The 17711-nt window shown below is 77.9% G+C and overlaps 3 protein-coding genes across 21 annotated transcripts; 1 reads left to right on the top strand and 2 right to left on the bottom strand.

The window, feature by feature from the left end:
• Nucleotides 1-55: 55 nt before the first annotated feature.
• INO80B (INO80 complex subunit B) lies at nucleotides 56-2821 on the bottom strand. 2 transcript variants are annotated; one of them, XM_083832867.1, is made up of 5 exons: nucleotides 2622-2821; nucleotides 2229-2424; nucleotides 1935-2053; nucleotides 1399-1580; nucleotides 56-1147 (listed from the first exon to the last, which is right to left on the bottom strand). In XM_083832867.1, exons 1-5 carry the CDS (start codon nucleotides 2665-2667, stop codon nucleotides 257-259), a joined length of 1434 nt encoding a protein of 477 aa, XP_083688993.1. In that variant the 5' UTR covers nucleotides 2668-2821; the 3' UTR covers nucleotides 56-256. The 2 variants fall into 2 exon arrangements, with proteins under 2 accessions (XP_083688993.1, XP_083688994.1); XM_083832868.1 differs by having other exon boundaries at nucleotides 522-1119; nucleotides 2622-2785.
• Nucleotides 2822-3214: 393 nt separating this feature from the next.
• Nucleotides 3215-11074, top strand: RTKN (rhotekin; the record flags this gene model as incomplete). Of its 18 annotated transcripts, none has more annotated exons than XM_083832848.1 (13): nucleotides 3251-3804; nucleotides 7114-7313; nucleotides 7394-7455; nucleotides 7572-7625; nucleotides 7692-7809; nucleotides 8038-8259; nucleotides 8329-8423; nucleotides 8700-8806; nucleotides 9071-9199; nucleotides 9265-9430; nucleotides 9520-9624; nucleotides 9866-9974; nucleotides 10318-11074. In XM_083832848.1, exons 1-13 carry the CDS (start codon nucleotides 3694-3696, stop codon nucleotides 10322-10324), a joined length of 1485 nt encoding a protein of 494 aa, XP_083688974.1. In that variant the 5' UTR covers nucleotides 3251-3693. The 18 variants fall into 18 exon arrangements, with proteins under 18 accessions (XP_083688987.1, XP_083688983.1, XP_083688982.1 ...); XM_083832847.1 differs by having other exon boundaries at nucleotides 3263-3804; nucleotides 9068-9199; XM_083832849.1 differs by lacking the exons at nucleotides 3251-3804; nucleotides 9866-9974 and adding exons at nucleotides 4668-4732; nucleotides 5102-5342 and having other exon boundaries at nucleotides 9068-9199.
• On the bottom strand, nucleotides 11048-16748 carry LOC310898234 (drebrin-like). Its single transcript, XM_083832864.1, has 14 exons — nucleotides 16588-16748; nucleotides 15087-15139; nucleotides 14882-14994; nucleotides 14594-14668; nucleotides 13991-14128; nucleotides 13806-13883; nucleotides 13544-13695; nucleotides 13372-13426; nucleotides 13173-13247; nucleotides 12977-13097; nucleotides 12193-12897; nucleotides 11955-12070; nucleotides 11627-11681; nucleotides 11048-11544 (listed from the first exon to the last, which is right to left on the bottom strand). The coding sequence occupies exons 1-14, from the start codon at nucleotides 16671-16673 to the stop codon at nucleotides 11444-11446; spliced, it is 1923 nt and encodes a 640-aa protein (XP_083688990.1). The 5' UTR covers nucleotides 16674-16748; the 3' UTR covers nucleotides 11048-11443.
• Between the last annotated feature and the right edge of the window lie 963 nt (nucleotides 16749-17711).

Raw genomic sequence — 17711 nt, 5'->3', positions numbered from 1 at the left:
CCCTGCCCCCGCCAATCGGGTGCCGTCTGCCCGCACCTCACGCCCAACAACAGAGACAAAGGGACCGAGCCCCGCCCCCGCGGGGAGTGGCAGCGACCGCGGCCAATCGGAGGCCGAGCACCACCTCCCCGGCCGCGACGGACGTGGCTCCTGCCCAATGGGGGCCTCGCCCTCCGTAGGCGCGCCTGACGGGCAGCTGGTACCACCAATGGCGAGCTCGGTCCCGTCCCAGAGGCGGGCGCTTAGGAAGCCGCAGCTAAACAGACGCGAAAGCACTGCTCAGGCGAAAGATTGGCGGAGAGGCCGACCAACCAGCGGCGTTGTTCTTTGCCAGACAGCGCTCCCAGCCAATAGGGCCCGCCGGCAGCTGCCCGCCCACCCCCCCACCCGCTGGCCCCGCCTCCGTTGCCCCGGGAGGGGCGGAGCCAACCGCGGCGTGCCCGGGGGGGCGGGGCTGGGCCCGGGGCCCAGCGGGGACCCCCCCGGAGCCTCCCCCAACGCCCCCCGGCCCTGGCCCAGGGACCACCGGGAAGCACCGGGGACCCCCCTGGGATTCCCCCGGTCCCAGCCCTGGCACCCGGCGGTGCCGCCAGTCCCGTCCTGTCCTGTCCCGTGCCTCCGGTCCCCTCCGGTCCCATCCCATGGGCGCCGGTGCTAGGCCGCAGCCTCCTGCAGCCGCAGGTTCTTCTTGTAGCAGGCCAGGCTGCAGAGCGGCAGCCCGGTGCGGGAGCAGGAGTAGCGCTTGTGGTTGGCGCAGCCGCTCACCCCGCAGAGCGTGGGCGGCGGCGGGGTGGGGGCGGGCGCGGGCAGCAGCGGCAGCGCCATGCCGGCCGGGAAGGAGACGGTGATGCGGTCGGCGGCGTTGCAGTAGTGCACGACGGGGCAGGGCGCCTGCTTGGCCCTGCGCTCCCGCAGCGTCTTCACCTTGGCCTTGTTGGTCTTGGTGAGGCGCTCGATGGTCTGGTTCTTGTTCTCCTCCGCCTTCTTGGCCGCCTGCAGGCGCCGCTTGCGGGCCCGCTCCTCGCGCTTCACCAGCATCTCCTCCGTCATCTCCTTCGTCTTGTAGCCCATGGGCAGCTCCAGCAGCGGCTGGCTCTGCTGCTTGTGCAGGAGGGCTTTCTGCGGGGGCCACGGGGGCGCCATCAGGCTGCAGGAGAGGCCCCGGGAGGCGGTGGCACCCCGACCTGGGCCCCCATCCCTGTCCCTCTGAGGGCACAGAGGCTTTGACCTGATTCCCAGCCAGCTCTGGGGTCCCCACGCTCCTCATCTCGCCACAGCCAGCCTCCTCTCAGGCAGAACCCAAACTAGGCAGGATGCCCCTGCCTGGGTGCTGCCCCTGAGCAGGCTTCACCACCACCACCCCAGCCCAGTCCCATGCCTCCATCCTGCCACCCTCACCTGTCTTGCCGTCAGCAGGGACTCATCCACTTCCTTCTTGAGCTCCCCGTTGTCGTCCAGCTCACCCTTCTCCAGGGCATCGAGCCAGCGCTCTTCTTCCTCCTCCTCCTCCTCACGGGCAGGGAAGCAACTCTCTGAGTCCAGGTCTGGCAGGGGTGAGGGGTCCAGGTTGCTGTCCTCATCTAGGCCAGGCAGCAAGGGACAGAACGGTCACTGCGGGAGCGCAGCTGCTGTGTCTGCTCCATCCTGGGGTGACGCCATCCCCAAACTGCATCAGGGTGACTTGCACTGCCCCCATGATGCAGGAACCATCTCTGCCCCCCTCAGTGAGGCACTGGACACTCGCAGCCTGCTTAAAGCCTGGAGGAGGGAACCAGAACATCCCTCCAGGGCTCCCCTCTTGCTCCAGCCCCTCCACTTTCCCCTCCAGCCCAAGCCTTCCTCAGAGACCCTCCAGCCCCAACACCTCCCTGCCTTGTGCCCACATCAGTGGCAGCGCCCTGGGGCTGGCCGAGCGAGCCCGCCCCAGCACTCACCCAGCCAGGCCCGGTACTGCTCGATGGGCACCCCCTCCGTGGGCTCGTCCTCCTCATCCACCACCATCAGCGGGGAGGGGGAGCGCGGCGCCTCGGGGACCACCGTGAAGGTTGGCACGCTGCGGAGAGAGCGCGGCAGCCCCTGAGGCCGGGACAGGGCTCTGGGGGGTGGGGGCGGGCACCGGTGCTGCGGGGCTGGGGGCGCTGGGGCAGTGGGACGCGGGAGGAGGCTGGGGGCCTGCCGGGCCCCTGTGCTGGGCAGGGTCCCAGGGCACAGCGGCCACGCGCTCTCACCTCTTGGTGCCCAGGATCTGCCCCCCGAGCTTGATCTTGAGCTTGAGCTGTGGCTTCCGCAGGGCGGCTCCAGGCTCCGGCGCCTCGAGCGCGGGCGGCCCCGCGGGCTCGTGGTGGTGCTTCTTCTTGTGCTTTTTCTTGTGCTTCTTGTGCTTCTTCTTGTGCGAGCCGTGCCCGCCGGCATCGTCCTCCTCGCCTGCGGGGCACCGGCATCAGCCCTGCCCGGAGCCCCGGCCGCGGGACCCCGGGAGGGGCAGGCGGGGACACCCCGCGGGGCCGGGGCTCCCGGGGCTGGGGCCAGGCCGCCGGCCGACCCAGGGGCACCGGGCCCGGCCCGAGGGGACCGCCGGGGAGCGCCCGGCCCCGGCCCGCCCCGGCCGCCCGGGGTCTCACCGTGCTCGCCGCCCTCCGCCCTGCCCCGCCGCCACGCCTTGCTCATCCGGCCGAGCCGCCCGCGCCCGGTGTCGGTGCTGGCGCCGACGCCCGAGCCCGCGACGTGGGGGAACCGATTCCGGACGGACCCGCTTCCGCCCGCCGCGGAGCACCGCGCGCAGCCTCGGGAGGGCGGGGTAGCGCCGCCGCCGCCATCTTTGAAGCGGGCAGAGGCCTCCGGGCCCCGCGGCCCGGGTGGGAACCGCTGCCGCGCGCCCTGGGGCCGGGCCCGCCCCTGCCCTGCCTCGGCCCGGCCACGGCGCGGGGGGGCCCGGGGCTGGGGGGCGGGGCGCGACGCGGCGGGGGGGGGAGGGGCCGGGCCCGCCGGTACCGGGGAGCGCCGCGGCCGTCCCGGGTCAGCGCCCCCGGCCGGGGGGTCCCGCGGCGCCCCACGCGTGGGGCCCGACCGCCGCCCCCCCGGGGCGCGACGCGCGCTCGGCCCCACGCGCGTGCACGCCGGCGGCCACGCGCGTGTGCGCAGCCCCGGGCACGCGGGGCACGCGCGGACCGGCGGGCGCGCACAGCGCGGGGTGCGCGCGTGGGCACGGACACGCGCCCAGGCCACCTGCACGCCCCCCCGGCACGGGCACGGGCACGGACACGCGCGGCCCCCCCGCCGCCCCCGGCCGCAGCTGCCCGCCCTGACTCGGGCTTTGTCCGCCCGGGGCCGGCGGCGCCACGCGCGGCTGGGGGCACCGAGCCCGCCCCGCCCGTGCCAGGGGACGCCCGGTACCGGCCCCGGCCCCGGCGCCGCTCCCGCTCCGGGCGGGCTCGGTGCGGCTCAGTGCGTGTCGGTGCGGCTCGGTGCAGCTCGGTGCGGCTCGGTGCGGCTCGGTACAGCCCGGTGCGTGTCGGTGCAGCCCGGTGCGTGTCGGTGCAGCCCGGTGCGGCGCCGCCCGCCCCCGCCGCCAGGTGCCGCCGGCCCCGGGGAGGGGTTTGCGCGACTTCGGAGCTCAGGGAAGTTCCCGTGGGACCCGGAGCGGCCCTAGCCCCCGGCCCCGGCCCCGGCCCCGGCCCCGGCCCCGCCGCCGCGATGTTCTGCCGCAACCACCGCAGCCGGGTGACCGTGGCCCGCGGCTCGGCGCTGGAGATGGAGATCCGACGGGGCCGCTGCCGCCTCAGCCTGCTCGGCGCCGCCCCGCAGGTAGGGCCCGGCCCCGCCGCCGGTACCTGGGCGCCCGCCGGGTGCCGCCGCCCCGGAGCCCCCCGCGCAGCCCCTGCGCGCCGCGGGACGGGCGGGAGCCCCACGCGTGTCCCCACGTGTCCGCGTGGGCGCGCCGGGACCTCCCGTGCCGCGGGGTCCGCGCGGGGCCCCACGAGGTTCCCGGGGCCGTGGGAACGGCCGGGGCCGGGCCCGCGCAGCCGCCTGGGAAGGGCGAAGGCGGCGGCGGCCGCTCCCGTCCCGTCCCGTCCCGTCCCGTCCCGTCCCGTCCCGTCCCGTCCCGTCCCGTCCCGCCGGTGGGACCGGGCGTTGCCGGCCCAGCGAGCCCGGCCGGGCGGAGCGGGAACCGGCCCCGCGGCACGGGAGGGGCCGGCGCCCCCGGCGGCTCCCACGGCCCCGCGCCCTCCCCGCCGGCTGCGGGGCCGCGTCCTGCCCGGGGCGGCGGCGGGGCCGTGCCGAGCCCGCCCGTGCCGTGCCGTGCCGAGCCCCGCGGCTCGGTGTCTGCCTGCGTGCGGCCGGGGGGCTGCGGCCGCGGGGGGCTTCGCGCCCCGGGCAGAGACGGGGAGGTCCCGGCGTGGGGGCGCCCGAGCCCCCTGAGCCCCGGGCCGGTTTACGGGGCGGGGGTCCCGGTAGCCCCGTACCGGCTGCACACGCGGCGGCGGGGTCTCGGTACACCGGGGGGGGACGGGGGACGGGCGGAAGGACCCGCCGCCAGGGGGCGCCCCCGCGCCCCGGGGTGCCGGTGCCGCCGGTGCCGCGGGCGGGGGGCCGGGCCGGGCCGGGCCGGGGGCGGCCCCTGTAACCGGAGCCGCCGGAGGAATGCCGGGGGAGGGCGGGCCGGGGGCGGGCGGCCGCCGCCTTCCTGTGCGCGCCGCGCCGCGCCGGAGCAGCGGTCCGGGATCGGCGGCAGGTACCGGCGGGGCGGCCCCGCTGCAGCGCACACCGGGGCCGGCAGGGGGCGGCGGGGGGGCGGCGCGGGGCGCACCGGGGCCACGTCCCCGCCACGCACCCGGGACCCCGACCCCGCAACTCGCGCCACGTCCCGGCGCCCCCCTCACCCCCCTCCCCTTACACCCCCCCGTGCCCGGCCCCGCTCCCCCCGCGCCCCCCGCGCCCCCCGCGTGCGGGTTTCGGGGCCGCTGCCTCCCCCCCCCCCGCCGCCCCTCCCGGTCCCGTCCCCCCCCCGTTGCCCCCGGCCGCCCGCGCTGCCCTTTCCCGGCACAGAGGCCGCTTGTTCGCCGGCCGCGGCCGGGCGATGAAAGGCCCTTTCTCTCCGCAGCCGGGCCGGGCCGGGCCGGGCGGGGGAGGCCGCGCACGGCGCTGGACGCGGCGGGGGCCGCGGGCCGGGGGCCGGGGCGGATGCGGGATCCCCGCGCCCGGTGTCGGCGGCTCCCCGTGGGGCCGCGGCGGGGCCGATGGAGGTGGCCGGGAGGGACGGCTGCGCCCCGCTGCAGGACAAGCTGCGGATCCTGGAGGACCTCAACATGCTCTACATCCGCCAGATCGCCCTCAGCCTCGAGGTACGGGGGGGTCGCGCCCCCCGCCCCCTCGGCAGCGGCCCCCCGGTACCGGCTGCCCCGCGGCGCCGGGGCCGAGGCTCGCGGCCGCCCGGCCCCGCGGCGGCACCCCCGGGGCGATGCCACGCGGCGAGGCCGGGACGGGGCGCGGGGACCCGGGGGCGGCCCCGGTAACGGGCCGGTCCCGCAGCCCGGGGCCCTGCCCTGCCGCGCGGGGGCCCCCCGCGTCCTCCCGGTGGGGCGGACGGAGCCCCGCGGCGCTCGGAGCAGATCCCCCCGCAGCCCCCTCCGCCCGCCCGGGCCGGGCCCGCTGCGACGCTCGGTTTGGGGGGGGTCCCCCGTCGGTCGCCCCCCCCTCGCCCAGCAGCGCCCCCGAAAGCTCCCCGCCGTGGGGCGGGCGCCCTGTGGCGAGCGGGGCCGCCGGGCGCGGGGAGAGGGAGCGGTGCGGGGGGGGCGCGGGGCTTACGGGGGGGGTCCCGGGGGGGCTGCAGCCGCCCGCGCCCCCCGCCGCGGCTCCGGTGGCTATTTATAGCTGCCGGTGATGTCACCGCTCCGGCGCTGCGGCTCCGCCAGCCCCGGCCCCGCGCCCGCCCGCAGCTCTGCCGGGCCCCGCTGCCGGGGGCCGGGGGCAGGGGGCTGGGGCGCGGGGGGCGGCAGGGGGATGCCCTGGGCCGGCATGGATCGCCGCGGCACCGGCAACGTGAGTCGGGGGCCGAGCCGGCGGGGGGGGCGGGGGGGATGCGCAGTGCCGAGGCTGCGGATTGCGGCAGGGGGGCTCCGGGGGGGTCCTGCGGGAGGGGGCGGCCCCGCGCCGGGATCTGGCATCCTCCGCCCGTGTGGCTGTGGGGTGCCCTCCTCCCCCTGCGGCTGTGGGCCCCGGGGCGGGGGGCTGGGGCTGCGGGGGCTTTGCCACCCTCCGATGTGGCTCCTGTGCAGCTCCGGTCCCGGGGGGGGGGAGCTGGGGGGCAGTGCTGGGGGGGGCTGGGGTGTCCGTGGGGTGCGCGGCACCTCCGTGCGGCACGTCAGGCAGCTGCGGGATGCGTCACCGCTCCGTGGGGTGCGGGGCAGCATGTGATGTGCCTGTGGGGCACGGAGCTCCCCCGGGAGGCACGGTGAAGCTGTGGGGTGCGTGGCACGTCTGTGGGGCGCGTGGTGGAGCTGTGGGGCACGTGGCACCTCTGTAGGGCGCATGATGGAGCTGTGGGTATCCGGCTCCCCTGTGGGGTGTCTGTGGGGCACGTGGCTTGTCTGTGGGATGCATGATGGACCCGTGGGGTGTGTGGCACAGCTGTGGGGCATGTGATGCAACTGTGCGCTCTGCGACGTGTCCGTGGGGTGTGGGAAACAGCCGTGGGGTGGATGACATACCCGTGGGGCATGCGGCATACCCGTGGGGTTTGTGAAGTGCTTGTGGGGTTTTTGGCTCTCCCGCAGGGTTCATGATGTATCCGCAGGGCGCGTGGCGCTCCGCGGGGCACGCGACACGTCCTTGGGGCACGTGGCTCCCCAGGGGCCTGGGCTGGGATGGTGGCTCTCTGCCCGGGGGGTCAGGGGACGTGTCTGCTGGTGCAGCAGAGGCTAGTTTGGGCAGGAGGGTCGGCCCCGGGCACTGGCCGTGCTGGGGGGAGCGGGGCCGTGTGGGGGCCGCTGTCCCCTCCATGTGAATGTGGCTGCCCCTTCCCGGGGACCTGCCGGGGTCTGCAGTGGCAGGGGAGGGCGGGACCTGGGACCCCCCCCAGCTGGGTCCTGTGCTCCCACGCCGCCTGTCCCACAGGACACGGACATCCAGAAGAAGATTGACCATGAGATCCGGATGCGGGAGGGGGCCTGCAAGCTGCTGGCCGCCTGCACGCAGCGGGAGCAGGCGCTGGAGGCCACCAAGAGCCTCCTGGTGTGCAACAGCCGCATCCTGGCCTACATGTCGGAGCTGCAGCGCATGAAGGAGGTGCAGGTGATGCAGCGCGTGGCCAGGCGGTGAGGACCCCGCGGCGGGGGGGTGGGCGGGAGGTGGGGGTCCCCGGGCAGCGGTCACGGCTCTGCGCTTCCTCCCGCAGCCCCTCGGACGCTGGCCCCACAGACGACCGCCTGCCCTGCCGGGGCAGGGTCTGCATCTCAGGTATGGGGTCCCCAAAAGCCCTGCGGGGCCAGGGGGGTGCCGGGGGTCCTGCACCGGCCCCTGGGGTGAGGACAGGGCCCCGGGGGTCTCACCACCACTCCCCCCCACCCCCGCAGACCTGCGCATCCCGCTGATGTGGAAGGACACGGAGTACTTCAGGAACAAGGGAGGTGAGTGGGGGGGGCGGCAGCGCGGCCCCCAGCCCCACGCTGGCCTGACCCCCGCCCCCGGCGCAGAGCTGCACCGCTGCGCCGTCTTCTGCCTCCTCCAGATCGGGGTGGAGATCTACGACACCGAGATGGTGCTGGTGGACCGGACCCTCACCGACATCTGCTTTGAGAACGCCGTCCTCTTGTGCGCGCTGCGCCGGGCAGGTCCCCGCGTCCCTGCATGTCCCCGCGTCCCCCCGCGTCCCTGCAACCCACAAATCCCCGCCTATCCCCGCGTCCCCATTTCCCTGCATCTCCGTGTCCTCGCGTCCCTGCATCCCCACGTCCCCGGGGGCTCCCCGGCAGTGCCCCCCCCGGCAGCGGGGAGGGCGGGGGCCGGGGGCTGCATGCGCCCGCTGAGCCGTGCCCCCAGCACGGAGGCCGGGCCGGACTTCGAGCTGAAGGTGGAGCTGTACAGCGCGGGGCTGGAGGAGGAGGCGCCGGGCAGCGCGCCCAAGAAGCTGGCCAGCAAGCTCAGCAGCTCCCTGGGACGCTCCTCGGGACGCCGGCTGCGCACCGCCATGGACGGGGGCCCCGGCAGCCCCGGCGGTAACGGTGGCAGCGGCCCCTTGCTGCTGCCGGCCCCCAGCGTGCCGTGAGTACCTGATCCCCTTTCGACACCCCCCCCACACACCTGCTTGCCCCTCACTCTCGGCTCCCCCAGGGGCCCCAAGTATCACCTGCTGGCGCACGCGGTGCTGTCCCTGGCCGAGGTGCAGGACGGTTTCCGCACCCACGACCTCGCCATCGCCTGCAATGGTGAGCGCAGCACCGTGCGGCTTCCCTGGCCAGGGCTCGGGCTGGGGGCCTGGGGGGGGGCAAGGGGGGCTGGGGTGTGATGGGGCGGGGGAGAAGCAGCTGCGGGGTCCCGGCTGGATGGGGGCAGAGGGGGTTGTTGGGCTGGGGCTGGGGTCCTGGCAAGGTGGGGGGGCAGCACCGGGACGTGGGCAGCTCTGGGGAGAGCTGGGGACAGGCAGGGGGGAGCCAGGGGGGCCCTGCCCTAGGGCCCCCCTGTGAGTGCTCTGCCCCCCCCAGAGGAGAGCTCCTTCTGGCTGCCGCTGTATGGCAGCATGTGCTGCCGCCTGGCTGCCCAGCCCCGCTGCATGGCCACCCAGATGATGTGCGGCTTCCTCAAGGTGCAGGTGAGCACGGGCACGGGATGGGGATGGGACGGGGACGGGATGGGGACGGGACGGGAACAGGGGTGGAGCAGGGACAGGCTGCGTTGGGGCAGGGTGGGTAGGGGACAGGCAGCGCCAGCAGCCCGCCAGGTGTCGGCCGTCCCTGCCGTTAGGCTACGGACTGTGGTGGGGACGGGGAGCGGGGATCCCTGCACTGGGGACGGGGCTGCTCCCACCCCCGGGGCCGGGCTGTGGGTGCTGAGCAGCCCTGTCCCACGGCAGCAGGCATCGGGGGAGCCGCAGGGCTGGGCTCGGCTGTTCTGCGTCCTGCGCGGCACCAACCTCCTCTGCTACCGGCGCCCGCAGGAGGCTGAGGCGGGCGTGGAGCCGGCGCTCACCATCGCCATCAACAAGGTAGGGGCCGGGCCGGGGGGCTGGGGGGGTGCGGGGGCGCGGGCTGACCGCAGCGTGCCCCGCAGGAGACCCGGATCCGCGCCACGGAGCAGGAGGCGCGCGGGAAGCTGCACAGCATGTCCGTCACCAACCGCTATGGGGCCGAGGAGGTGACCCACACGCTGCTGGCCGAGAGCCGCGCCGAGACGCAGCGCTGGATGGAGGCCTTCTGGCAGCACTTCTACGACATGAGTGTGTGCGGGGACGGGGACGGGGACGAGGACCCCCTGCCCCGTGGCGCACTGAGTCCGGCCCCCTCCCCTCCCGTCCGCTCCCCGCAGGCCAGTGGAAGCAGTGCTGCGACGAGCTGATGCGCATCGAGGTGCCGCCGCCGCGCCGGCCGCCTGCCCCACTGCCACGGCAGGGCTCGCTGTACCACGAGATGGGTGAGCGCGGCCGGCGCGCGGCTTCCTCACCTTCCTTGTCACCTTCCTTGTCATCTTCCTCCTCATCTTCCTCCTTATGTTCCTCCTCACCTTCCTCCTCACCTTCCTCCTCACCTTCCTCCTCATCTTCCTCTTCTCCACTGACCAGCCTCTCCTGCCACCTGCGCCTCCCTAACCTCCTGCCTTCTCTCTGCTGTCCTCTGCCTCTCTCTGCCCCTGGCCGTGCCCTCCCACGGTGCAGCCCTGCCCGGCCCTGCCGTGCCGCCCTCGGCCTGCGAAGGGCTCCTGCTGCAGGATAACGCCGTCTCGGCGGAGATCCGCGCCCTGCTCTCCTCCTATTACAGCGACAGGTGACGTACGGGGCCGGCACAGCTACACATGGCGCGGCCGCGGGGCACGGCACGGCCACCCCGGCCACAGGGCACGGCTCAGCTGCCCCGGCCTGCCGGAGGTGTCGCAGCAGCACCGGCTGCAGGGCAAATCCCAGCTGCCCTGGCCACAGGGCGCATCCTGGCTGTCGTGGCCATGGGGCATGTCCTGGCCACCCAGGCTGCAGGGCACGTCCCAGTTGTCCCAGCTCCGGTGCACATCCCAGTCCCGGTGCCTGTCCCAGCCGCGGGGCACATCCCGGCCCTCCCTGTGGCGGGGGATGCACGTGGCTGGCCCCCCGCTGACCCCCGCTCTTCCCCGCAGCTATTGAGCCGGCCGACGACATCGAGGCGGTGACGGACATCCTGACGCGGCGGGCGGCGGGGCTGGAGGGGGGGCCGGGGCTGGGCTGCCCCCCCTGGCTCTCCCTCTTTGAGGGGCCCCCCCTGTGCGCCACCCCCCCCAGCGGGGTCAGCCCCGGCCCCCGTGCCCGGCCCCGCACACTCTCGCTCGACGCCAAGCTCAGCACCCTGAAGGGGCGGGGGGCCCGGCGCGCCCCCTCCCCGCACCCATCGCCCGGCTCCAGCTCCTCCAGCCCCGGCAGCAGCAGCCCGGACACGGAGCGTGCGCCTCCCCCCCCGAGCCTGCCGGCCCCCCCCGGGTACCTCCAGTCCCAGGTCTGAGCCCGGCACCTGCAGGGGGCCCTGTCCCCCCCCCCCGGGGGGGCTGACACCACAGAGGACCTGTCCTGGGAGGGAGTGGGGGGTCCCAGGGGTCCCTGGCCCTGCTGGGGGCTCAGAGCTTCTTTCCTTGGGGAGAAACTGGAATTTACGGTGCCCCTGTGCCGGGGGGGGGGGGGGCACTTGGGGCCAATGCCGCCACTGCAGGGGGCATTTGGGGCTGACCCCCTCCGAGGGGTGCTCGGGGCTCAGCCCACCGTGAGCAAGTGTGGGCCCAGCCCCCGGGGGCCAGAGCCCCCCCACTCTGCTTTCCTCACCGTTCCTAACCCTGGCCCCGCTGCACGCCGTGGGGACCAGCCGACGCCACCACCTCATTCATGTGCATTAAAATTTATTTAACAGCCACTGCGTCTCACTGGGGGGGCTGGGGGTCGCGGGGGGGCAGGGTCCTGCTGCCTGCCCTGTGCCCCCCAATCTGGGGACCCCTGTCCCCCCCCAGCCCTGTGCTGCACAGGTGGGTCGGGGCTGTGGGGTGCATGGCTGCTTCCCAAAGCTGCTGTATGGGGGGGTAGGGGGCCAGCGGCCCCAGTGCAAGAGGCTGTGCTGGGGGGGGGGGGCAGGGGGCTGCAGGCACCACACCGAGCGTGGGGCAGTGGGGCGAGGTGCGGGGCAGCCAATGCATGGGGGGCTGGGGGCAGCCCCGGCTGTGGGGGTGCTGGGGGGCACAGTAGGCGGTGCTCGGGGGGGCGGCGTGCTGCTGTCCCCCCCGACTACACAGCATGGGGGGAGAGGTCCTCGTCCTCGGCTGGGGGGCTGCTGCCGGCAGGCAGCTGCTGGTGGGGGGCATCGCGGGCCAGCAGCAGGGCGAAGCCTGGGGGGGAGAGGGGGTGAGGGCTGAGCCCGGCCAGGGGTCTCGGGACACACGGGGGGGGGTCGGGGGGGTGCAGCGGTACCTGGCTTGGCTTTGTGCAGCAGCTCCGGCAGGATGGTGTCGCTGGGCTCATCCCCCTGCAGGAGAGGGCCCCGGGGGTCCCCTGCTCTCAGGGCCCCCCTGCCCGGCCCTGCCCCTTGCCCCCAGCCCCATCCTGCCCCCCCTTACCAGCCCCTGCCCTGTCTTGTCCCCCCCCCAGTCCCGTCCCTGCTCCCCCTGCTGTCCCCTCCCAGCCCCCAAACATCCACCCCCAGCCCCCTGCTGCCCCCCCACTGCCCCCCACCTGTGCAGGTGCCGCCCATCCCACCCATGCCACCACCACCTTGTGCCCCCAGCCCCCCCAGCCCTACCTGCACCGGGGGGTCCTGCTCCCAGGGGGCTGGCCACCCCCCATGCCCGAGGCCCCCGATGCCGTTGTGTCCCAAGTCGCGGCGGGCCGGCTCCTGCTCGGGCTCCCCGATGGTCCCTGGGGCGACGGGGGCACGGCTGAGCCCCCCCCACCAGCCCAGGTGCTGGGGCTGGGGGGGTGCAGAGTGCAGGACCCCCACCCCAGCCCCACGCAGCAGGCAGGGGGCTGCGGGCACCCACCTTGCTGCGGCTCCCGGGCTGCCAGGCTGGGGAGGGCCGGATCCTGCGGCGGGCTGGGGGGGCTGGGGCCGTGCAGGGGCACCGGGGCGGGCGCCAGCCCAGGGGGAGGAGACCCCCCCCGGGGGCTCGGGGCCCCCTCACCCGGCCCCACCGGCAGCCCCGGAGACCCCCAAGCCGGGGGGCTGGGGAGGGGAGGGGTGCCCGGGGGGGGGCCCTCCTCATCCAGGGGGGTGCCGGGGGGGCTGGGCAGAGGCAGAGCCTCAGCCCCCGCGCTGTCGGTGGGGGATGGCACGGCCGGCCCCGGGGGGGGCTGCCAGGGAGGGCTCGGGGGCGGCAGCCCCCCGCCGGAGCTGCTGGGGGGGCCCAGCCCGGGAGTGCCGCGGGGGGGCTCGGGCTCTGCCCCACGGGTGCCGTCGGGGGGCCCCGACCCGGGGGGGCTGGCGGGGGGCGGGGACCCCGGCAGGGTCGGGGGGGGCCCTGCCCCGGCTGGGCTGGGAGCCCCCGCGGCGGCACAGCGAGGGGGGGGCCCCGTCCCCGCGGGGCCGGCGGGGAGCGGCGGCGGGGGGCGGCGGGGGCTGGGGGGGGGCGCCGCCCTGAAAGCCCCGGGGTCGAGGGGCGCGGGCGAGGGCGGGGGCTCCGGCCGGCGGAAGATGAAGGCTGACTCGGTCAGGCTGCGCTGGTACCGCAGGAACGGCCGCCGGGCTCCTGGGGGAGCGCGGGTCAGCAGCCGGCCCCCGGCCCGGCCCGGCCCCCCGGCCCGCCCCCTCCCGCCCCCCGCACCTACCGGGCCGGGCGCCCAGGGGGCCGGCGGGCAGCGGAGCCCCGGAGGCGGACCCCGCGCGCTCCCGCTGCCGGAAGAAATCCCGGGGGTTCTGCGGGCGCTGGGACACCAGCACGGCCGCCTCCTGCAGCACCGGGAGGGGACGGCCGTCAGCGGCGGCCCCCGGCCCCCTCGTTCCCCCCGCCCCCCCCGCACTCACGGCCGCCTTCTCGATGGACTCGGAGCGCCGGGAGCGGTCCCGCGTGGCCTCCTCGTGTTCCCGCTGCTGCTGCTCCTGCGGGACCGGGAGCGGGACGGGGCCGCGGTGAGGCGGCTGGGGCGGGGCAGCCCCGTGCCCGCGCCGTCCCTCCGTGCCCCGTCCCCCGGTCCCCCCGTGCCCCGTCCCCGTCCCCGCTCACCCAGCGGGCTTTCTCCTTCCTCCGCTCCTCCGCCTCCAGCCGCGCCTGCTCCTTCCTGCCGGGACGGGGACCCTCAGGGCCGGCACCGGGGCCGCCGCCGGGGCTCGGGGACCGCGGGGACCGCGGGGACGGGGCGGGGGCGGCTGCGTGCCCCCGGGGGTGCCGCGCTCACCGGTGCTCCTCGATCAGCCGCTCCTTCTCCCTGAAGCGCTGCTCGCGCTCGGCCGCCTCCCGCCTCTCCTCCTCCATCCGCTCCCGCTCCCACCGCCGCCGCTCCTCCAGCAGCCGCCGCCGCTCCTCCTCCTTGCGCTGCTCCTCTTCGCGCTGCGCCGGGCGGCACCGGGCTCAGCGGGGCCGGGACCCCCGGGAGCGGCACCGGGGCCGGGCCCGGGCCCCCCGGGAGCGGCGGCCGCGCGGGGCCCCCCGGCCCTCACCTCGGCCTGCGCCCAGAAGGAGTCCCGCTGCGTCCGGCGGATCTCCAGCGCCGGGTTCGTCTTGCGGTAGTTGGTGCCCTGCGGGGACCGGCCGGGCCTCAGGGCGGCCCCGCGGCGGCGCCGAGCACCCGGGGGGCGCCCTCGCCCCGCCGGTCCCGGTCCCCGGCCCCGCCGGCCCCGCTCACCACCAGCTCCTCGGTGTCGGCCGGGGGGGCCCTCCTGGCCGGGGGGGCCGCGGCGGGGGCCAGCTGGGCCAGAGCGCGGCTCAGCCCCTCCTGGGTCACCTCCTCGGCGCGCCGGGCGCTCAGCACCACGCTGGCCTCCTGCCGCCAGACGGGGACGGCGTCAGCCCCGAGCACCCGCGGGGGTGCCAAGGCGCCGGCAGCCGCAGCCCCCCCCCCAGCTCCCCCCGGGACGGGCCCGCAGCCCCCCCCCGAGCGCTCCCCAGGGAATCCCGGCGCCGTTCCCCGCCGCGTGCGCGCGCCCGACGGATCCAGGCGCGGGGCCGGATCCGGGCGCGGGGCCGTCCCGCAGGGCGGGCTGGGGCAGCGTCCCCGCTGCTGCGGGGCCGGGCAGGATCCGGCCGGGGCAGGGAGCCCAGCCACAGCCCCGGGTCGGCGGCCAAGGCTGGGAACTGGGAACGGCGGCGCCTGAGTCAGCAGCGCCAGGAATGCACTGAGCGCAGCAAGCAAAGGTCGGGGCTGCCCCGGGCTGGGGGGCGGGAGGAGGCGCGGGGGGAGCCCCCCCGGGTCGGGGCCGCCCCCGGCCCCCCGCCGGCCCCGACTCACCCTGAAGAAGGCTCTGATGGCCGGCAGGTGCCCCGCGCACGCCTGCCGCTGGGACTCGGGCGTCTTCTCCCCGACCTGGCACGGGCACAGGCGGCTCAGGGCTGGGGCCCCGCCGCGCCCCCCCCGCCCCGCGCCCGCCGCCGGCCGGAGCCCCCCCCCGCGACCCGGCGCGGCCGAGGGGCCGGGGGCCGGGGGAGGTCTCGGCCGTGCCCGCGGCGGGCTGCGAGGCGGCGGGGTCAGCCCCAGCCCCCACCCCCCCCCCCGCAGGAGCCCCCGGCCCGCGCTCACCCAGCTGATGAGGACGATGCGGGGGGTGCCGGTGGCGGGGTCCCGGAGGCGGCACAGCCCGTACATGACGCTGCCGGCGCAGAACTTGCCGGCCAGCTCGTCCGCGCCCCCGGCTGCAAGGAGGGGGCGGTCAGGGGGGGCCTGGCGCTGCGGGACCCCCGCGCACTCCGCGGGGGCAGGCGGCGGCTGGGCCCCCCCCTCGTACCTCCGGAGTCCAGCAGCTTGAGGTCATGGTGCTTCTCGTAGGCAAAGACGGCCCTGGGGGGGCAGAGGGAGCAGCAGCTGGGAGGGGGGGAGGCGGCACCCCCGGGGGAAGCGCCGGGAGGAGCCTGGGCAGGGCCGGGGGGGCGGCGGGGATCCAGCCCCGGGTCCCCGCCGCACCGGGACCGCGCGGCTCCGCCGGCCGCCGCCCACCAGTGCCCGGCCCCCGCGCCGTGCCCACCCCATCCCACCCCCCCGCCGTGCCCCCCCCGCTGCCCGCCGGGCTGAATTCGTGGAAGTGCCGCCGGCAGCATCCGCCCAGGGGACAATGGGGCCGCGGGAAGCGCCGCAGCGCCCGGACCCCCCCGGCCCGTGCCCGTCCCCCTCCTCCCCCGGTGATACCGGCCCCGAGCCGGCCTCTCCCCGCTGCCCGAGAGCCCCCCCAGCGGCCGGGCAGCCCCGACCCGCCGGCGCCCCCCGGCCTCGTGCGTCCGGGGCTGGGGCCGGGGGGGCCGGTGAGCCCCCCGCCGGGGCGGCATTCCCCGCCAGCCGCCGCCGCCTTTGTCTCGGCACGGCTCCGATTACAGCCGCATGTGGCGGCACGCTGCGCGCCGGGGACACGGCGGGGCCCGGCTCCAGCAGCACGCGTGCGGAGCGGCACGGCTCGGCACGGCTCGGCACGGCACCGGCACGGCACCGGCACGGCACCGGCACGGCTCAGTAGCGGCGCTCTGGAGCACGGCGCGGCTCGGGGCCACGGGGCAGAGGGCAGCGGCCGCGGGGCCGCGCGGCACCGGGAAGCGGCGGGCGGCGGGGAAAGGGGCGGCCCCGCCCCCGGCCCCCCCGCCCCCCCCGCCCCGCCGCCGCCAGCCCGGGGGACCCGCCGCGACAGCCGGCCCCGACCGCGGCCGCGCGGTGTCGGGAGGGCGCCGGCTCCCGGCCCGGCTCCCGCGGGAGGAGCGGCACCGGTCCCGGGACAGGCTCCGCCGCCCCGCCGGCAACGGGAGGGGCGCGGGGCTCCCACGCCCGGGCGGGGCCGGGCAGGAGCCGCGGTCCCCACGCGGTGCGGCCGGGGGGGATGGCAGAGCCGGGCGGGGCGCTGCGGGCACCCCCGGGCGGGCACCGGTGCGGGGGCGCGGCCGCTCCCCCCGGCCCTGGCGCGTCCCGGGGCCGTTCAGCCCCGGCGGGCCCCGCGCCCCGGAGCCGCTCCCAGCCCGACGAGCCGGGCCGGGCCGCCCGGTTCCCTGCCCGGGTCCGCGGGCTCAGCGCCGGGCGGGGCCCAGCCCCGGGGCCGCGGCACCGTCGCGGCACCGTCCCGCCGTCCCCGTTCCCCGGGGCCACGCTCGGCCGGCCCCGGTGCGCGGGTCCACGTGCGCCCCGGGACCCCCCGGCCCGGCTCCGGTGCCCGGTTCCCCGGCCCCGCGTGGGGCCCCCCCGCCCGCTGCCCCGTACGTCGCGGCCCCCGCCCGTGCCCGGTGCCGAAGCCCGGTGCCCGGTGCCCTCACCAGTTGGTGGCCGCCCGCGGGTTGCCCACGTCCTCCTTGGCCGCCAGCAGCGCCAGCCGGTGCCGGTCCAGCCCCGGGGCCCCCATGCTGCGCCCTGCCCGGCCCCGCGCCGCCCGGACAGATCCTGCGCCCGGCCCGGCCCCGCCTCCGCCGCCGCCGGGAGGGCGGGGAGGGACCGGGCGGGACCGGGCGCCGCGCCAGCCCCGCGCCCTGCGCCCGGCCCGGAGGGGGCGGCGGAGGGGGCGCGGGGCCGCTACCGGCGGCGGGGCCGTTACCGGTGCACGGGGGCCTCCCGGTGGCCGCCCGGGACGGGGTCGCTGCCGCCGGGGGGGCCCGGCCCGGGGCAGAGCGCGGGGGCGCGGCGATGCCGGGCCCCCCCCCGGCGGTTCGGGAGCCCGAGGGCGTGGGTGCGGGGCGTGGGTCGCTCGGCAGGCCGTGGGCTCGCGGGTGCCACGCGGTAACGTGGGCAGAGCGCGGGGCCCACACCGCGGCGTGGGGGCGGTGCGGGGTCCCGCTGCGTGACGTGGGCACAGGGCAGGGTCCCACGCGGTAACACGGGAGCAGCGCGGGGCCCCACGCGTAACACGGGTGCAGGGCAGAATCCCCCGGGGGGGCCGGGACGTGGGCACAGGGCAGAATCCCACGCCGGGACGTGGGTGCGCCCGGTGCGGCGGGGCCCGTGCGGGCGGACGCGGCGCGTGACGCGGAGCCCCCCCGGGGCCCGGCCCCCCGGGAGCGGCCTCCCCACGCGCGGGGCCGCCCGGCGCCGCTGCCCTTATTTGGTCACCGCGGCCTCCGAGCCCCAAAGCCCCAGAGAGGGAAAAAATTCGGCGGCGGCAGCTGCGGCCGGGCGGGGGGGGTGCCCCCGGGGGGCGGGGATGAGCCCCCCCCCCCCGCCGTGTCGCCGCACCGCCCCGTGTCCCGCAGCGCCCCGTGTCCCGCAGCGCCCCGTGTCCCGCAGCGCCCCGTGCCGCCCCCAGCCCCGCACACGGGTGTGCCCATCACTGCCCCCCCTGCCCCCCCCAGCTCTTGGCTGTCGCTGCTGGCGGCATGGGGGGAGGAGGGCGGAAGGGGGGGGGGCCCGGTCCCGCAGCCCCCGGACGCCGGGCACGTCCTGGGCCCTC

The sequence above is a fragment of the Anser anser genome (assembly GCF_964211835.1).
Source record: "Anser anser genome assembly, chromosome: 4".
NCBI classification, from domain to species: domain Eukaryota; kingdom Metazoa; phylum Chordata; class Aves; order Anseriformes; family Anatidae; genus Anser; species Anser anser.
Note: the sequence above shows the minus strand (reverse complement) of the source record. Positions and strands in the feature narration are given on the sequence as shown.

Excerpts from the sequence above, each read along its gene's own strand:
- INO80B (XM_083832867.1), bottom strand. The coding sequence starts at position 2,667 with ATGAGCAAGGCGTGGCGGCGGGGCAGGGCGGAGGGCGGCGAGCACG. Across the intron at positions 2,425-2,621 it reads GGCGGAGGGCGGCGAGCACG|GCGAGGAGGACGATGCCGGC; the intron begins GTGAGACCCCGG and ends GGTGCCCCGCAG. Across the intron at positions 2,054-2,228 it reads CAGATCCTGGGCACCAAGAG|CGTGCCAACCTTCACGGTGG; the intron begins GTGAGAGCGCGT and ends CTCTCTCCGCAG.
- LOC310898234 (XM_083832864.1), bottom strand. The coding sequence starts at position 16,673 with ATGGGGGCCCCGGGGCTGGACCGGCACCGGCTGGCGCTGCTGGCGGCC. Across the intron at positions 12,898-12,976 it reads CCCCCTGGGCGCCCGGCCCG|GAGCCCGGCGGCCGTTCCTG; the intron begins GTAGGTGCGGGG and ends GCGCTCCCCCAG. Across the intron at positions 11,682-11,954 it reads AGCAGGACCCCCCGGTGCAG|GGGGATGAGCCCAGCGACAC; the intron begins GTAGGGCTGGGG and ends CCTCTCCTGCAG.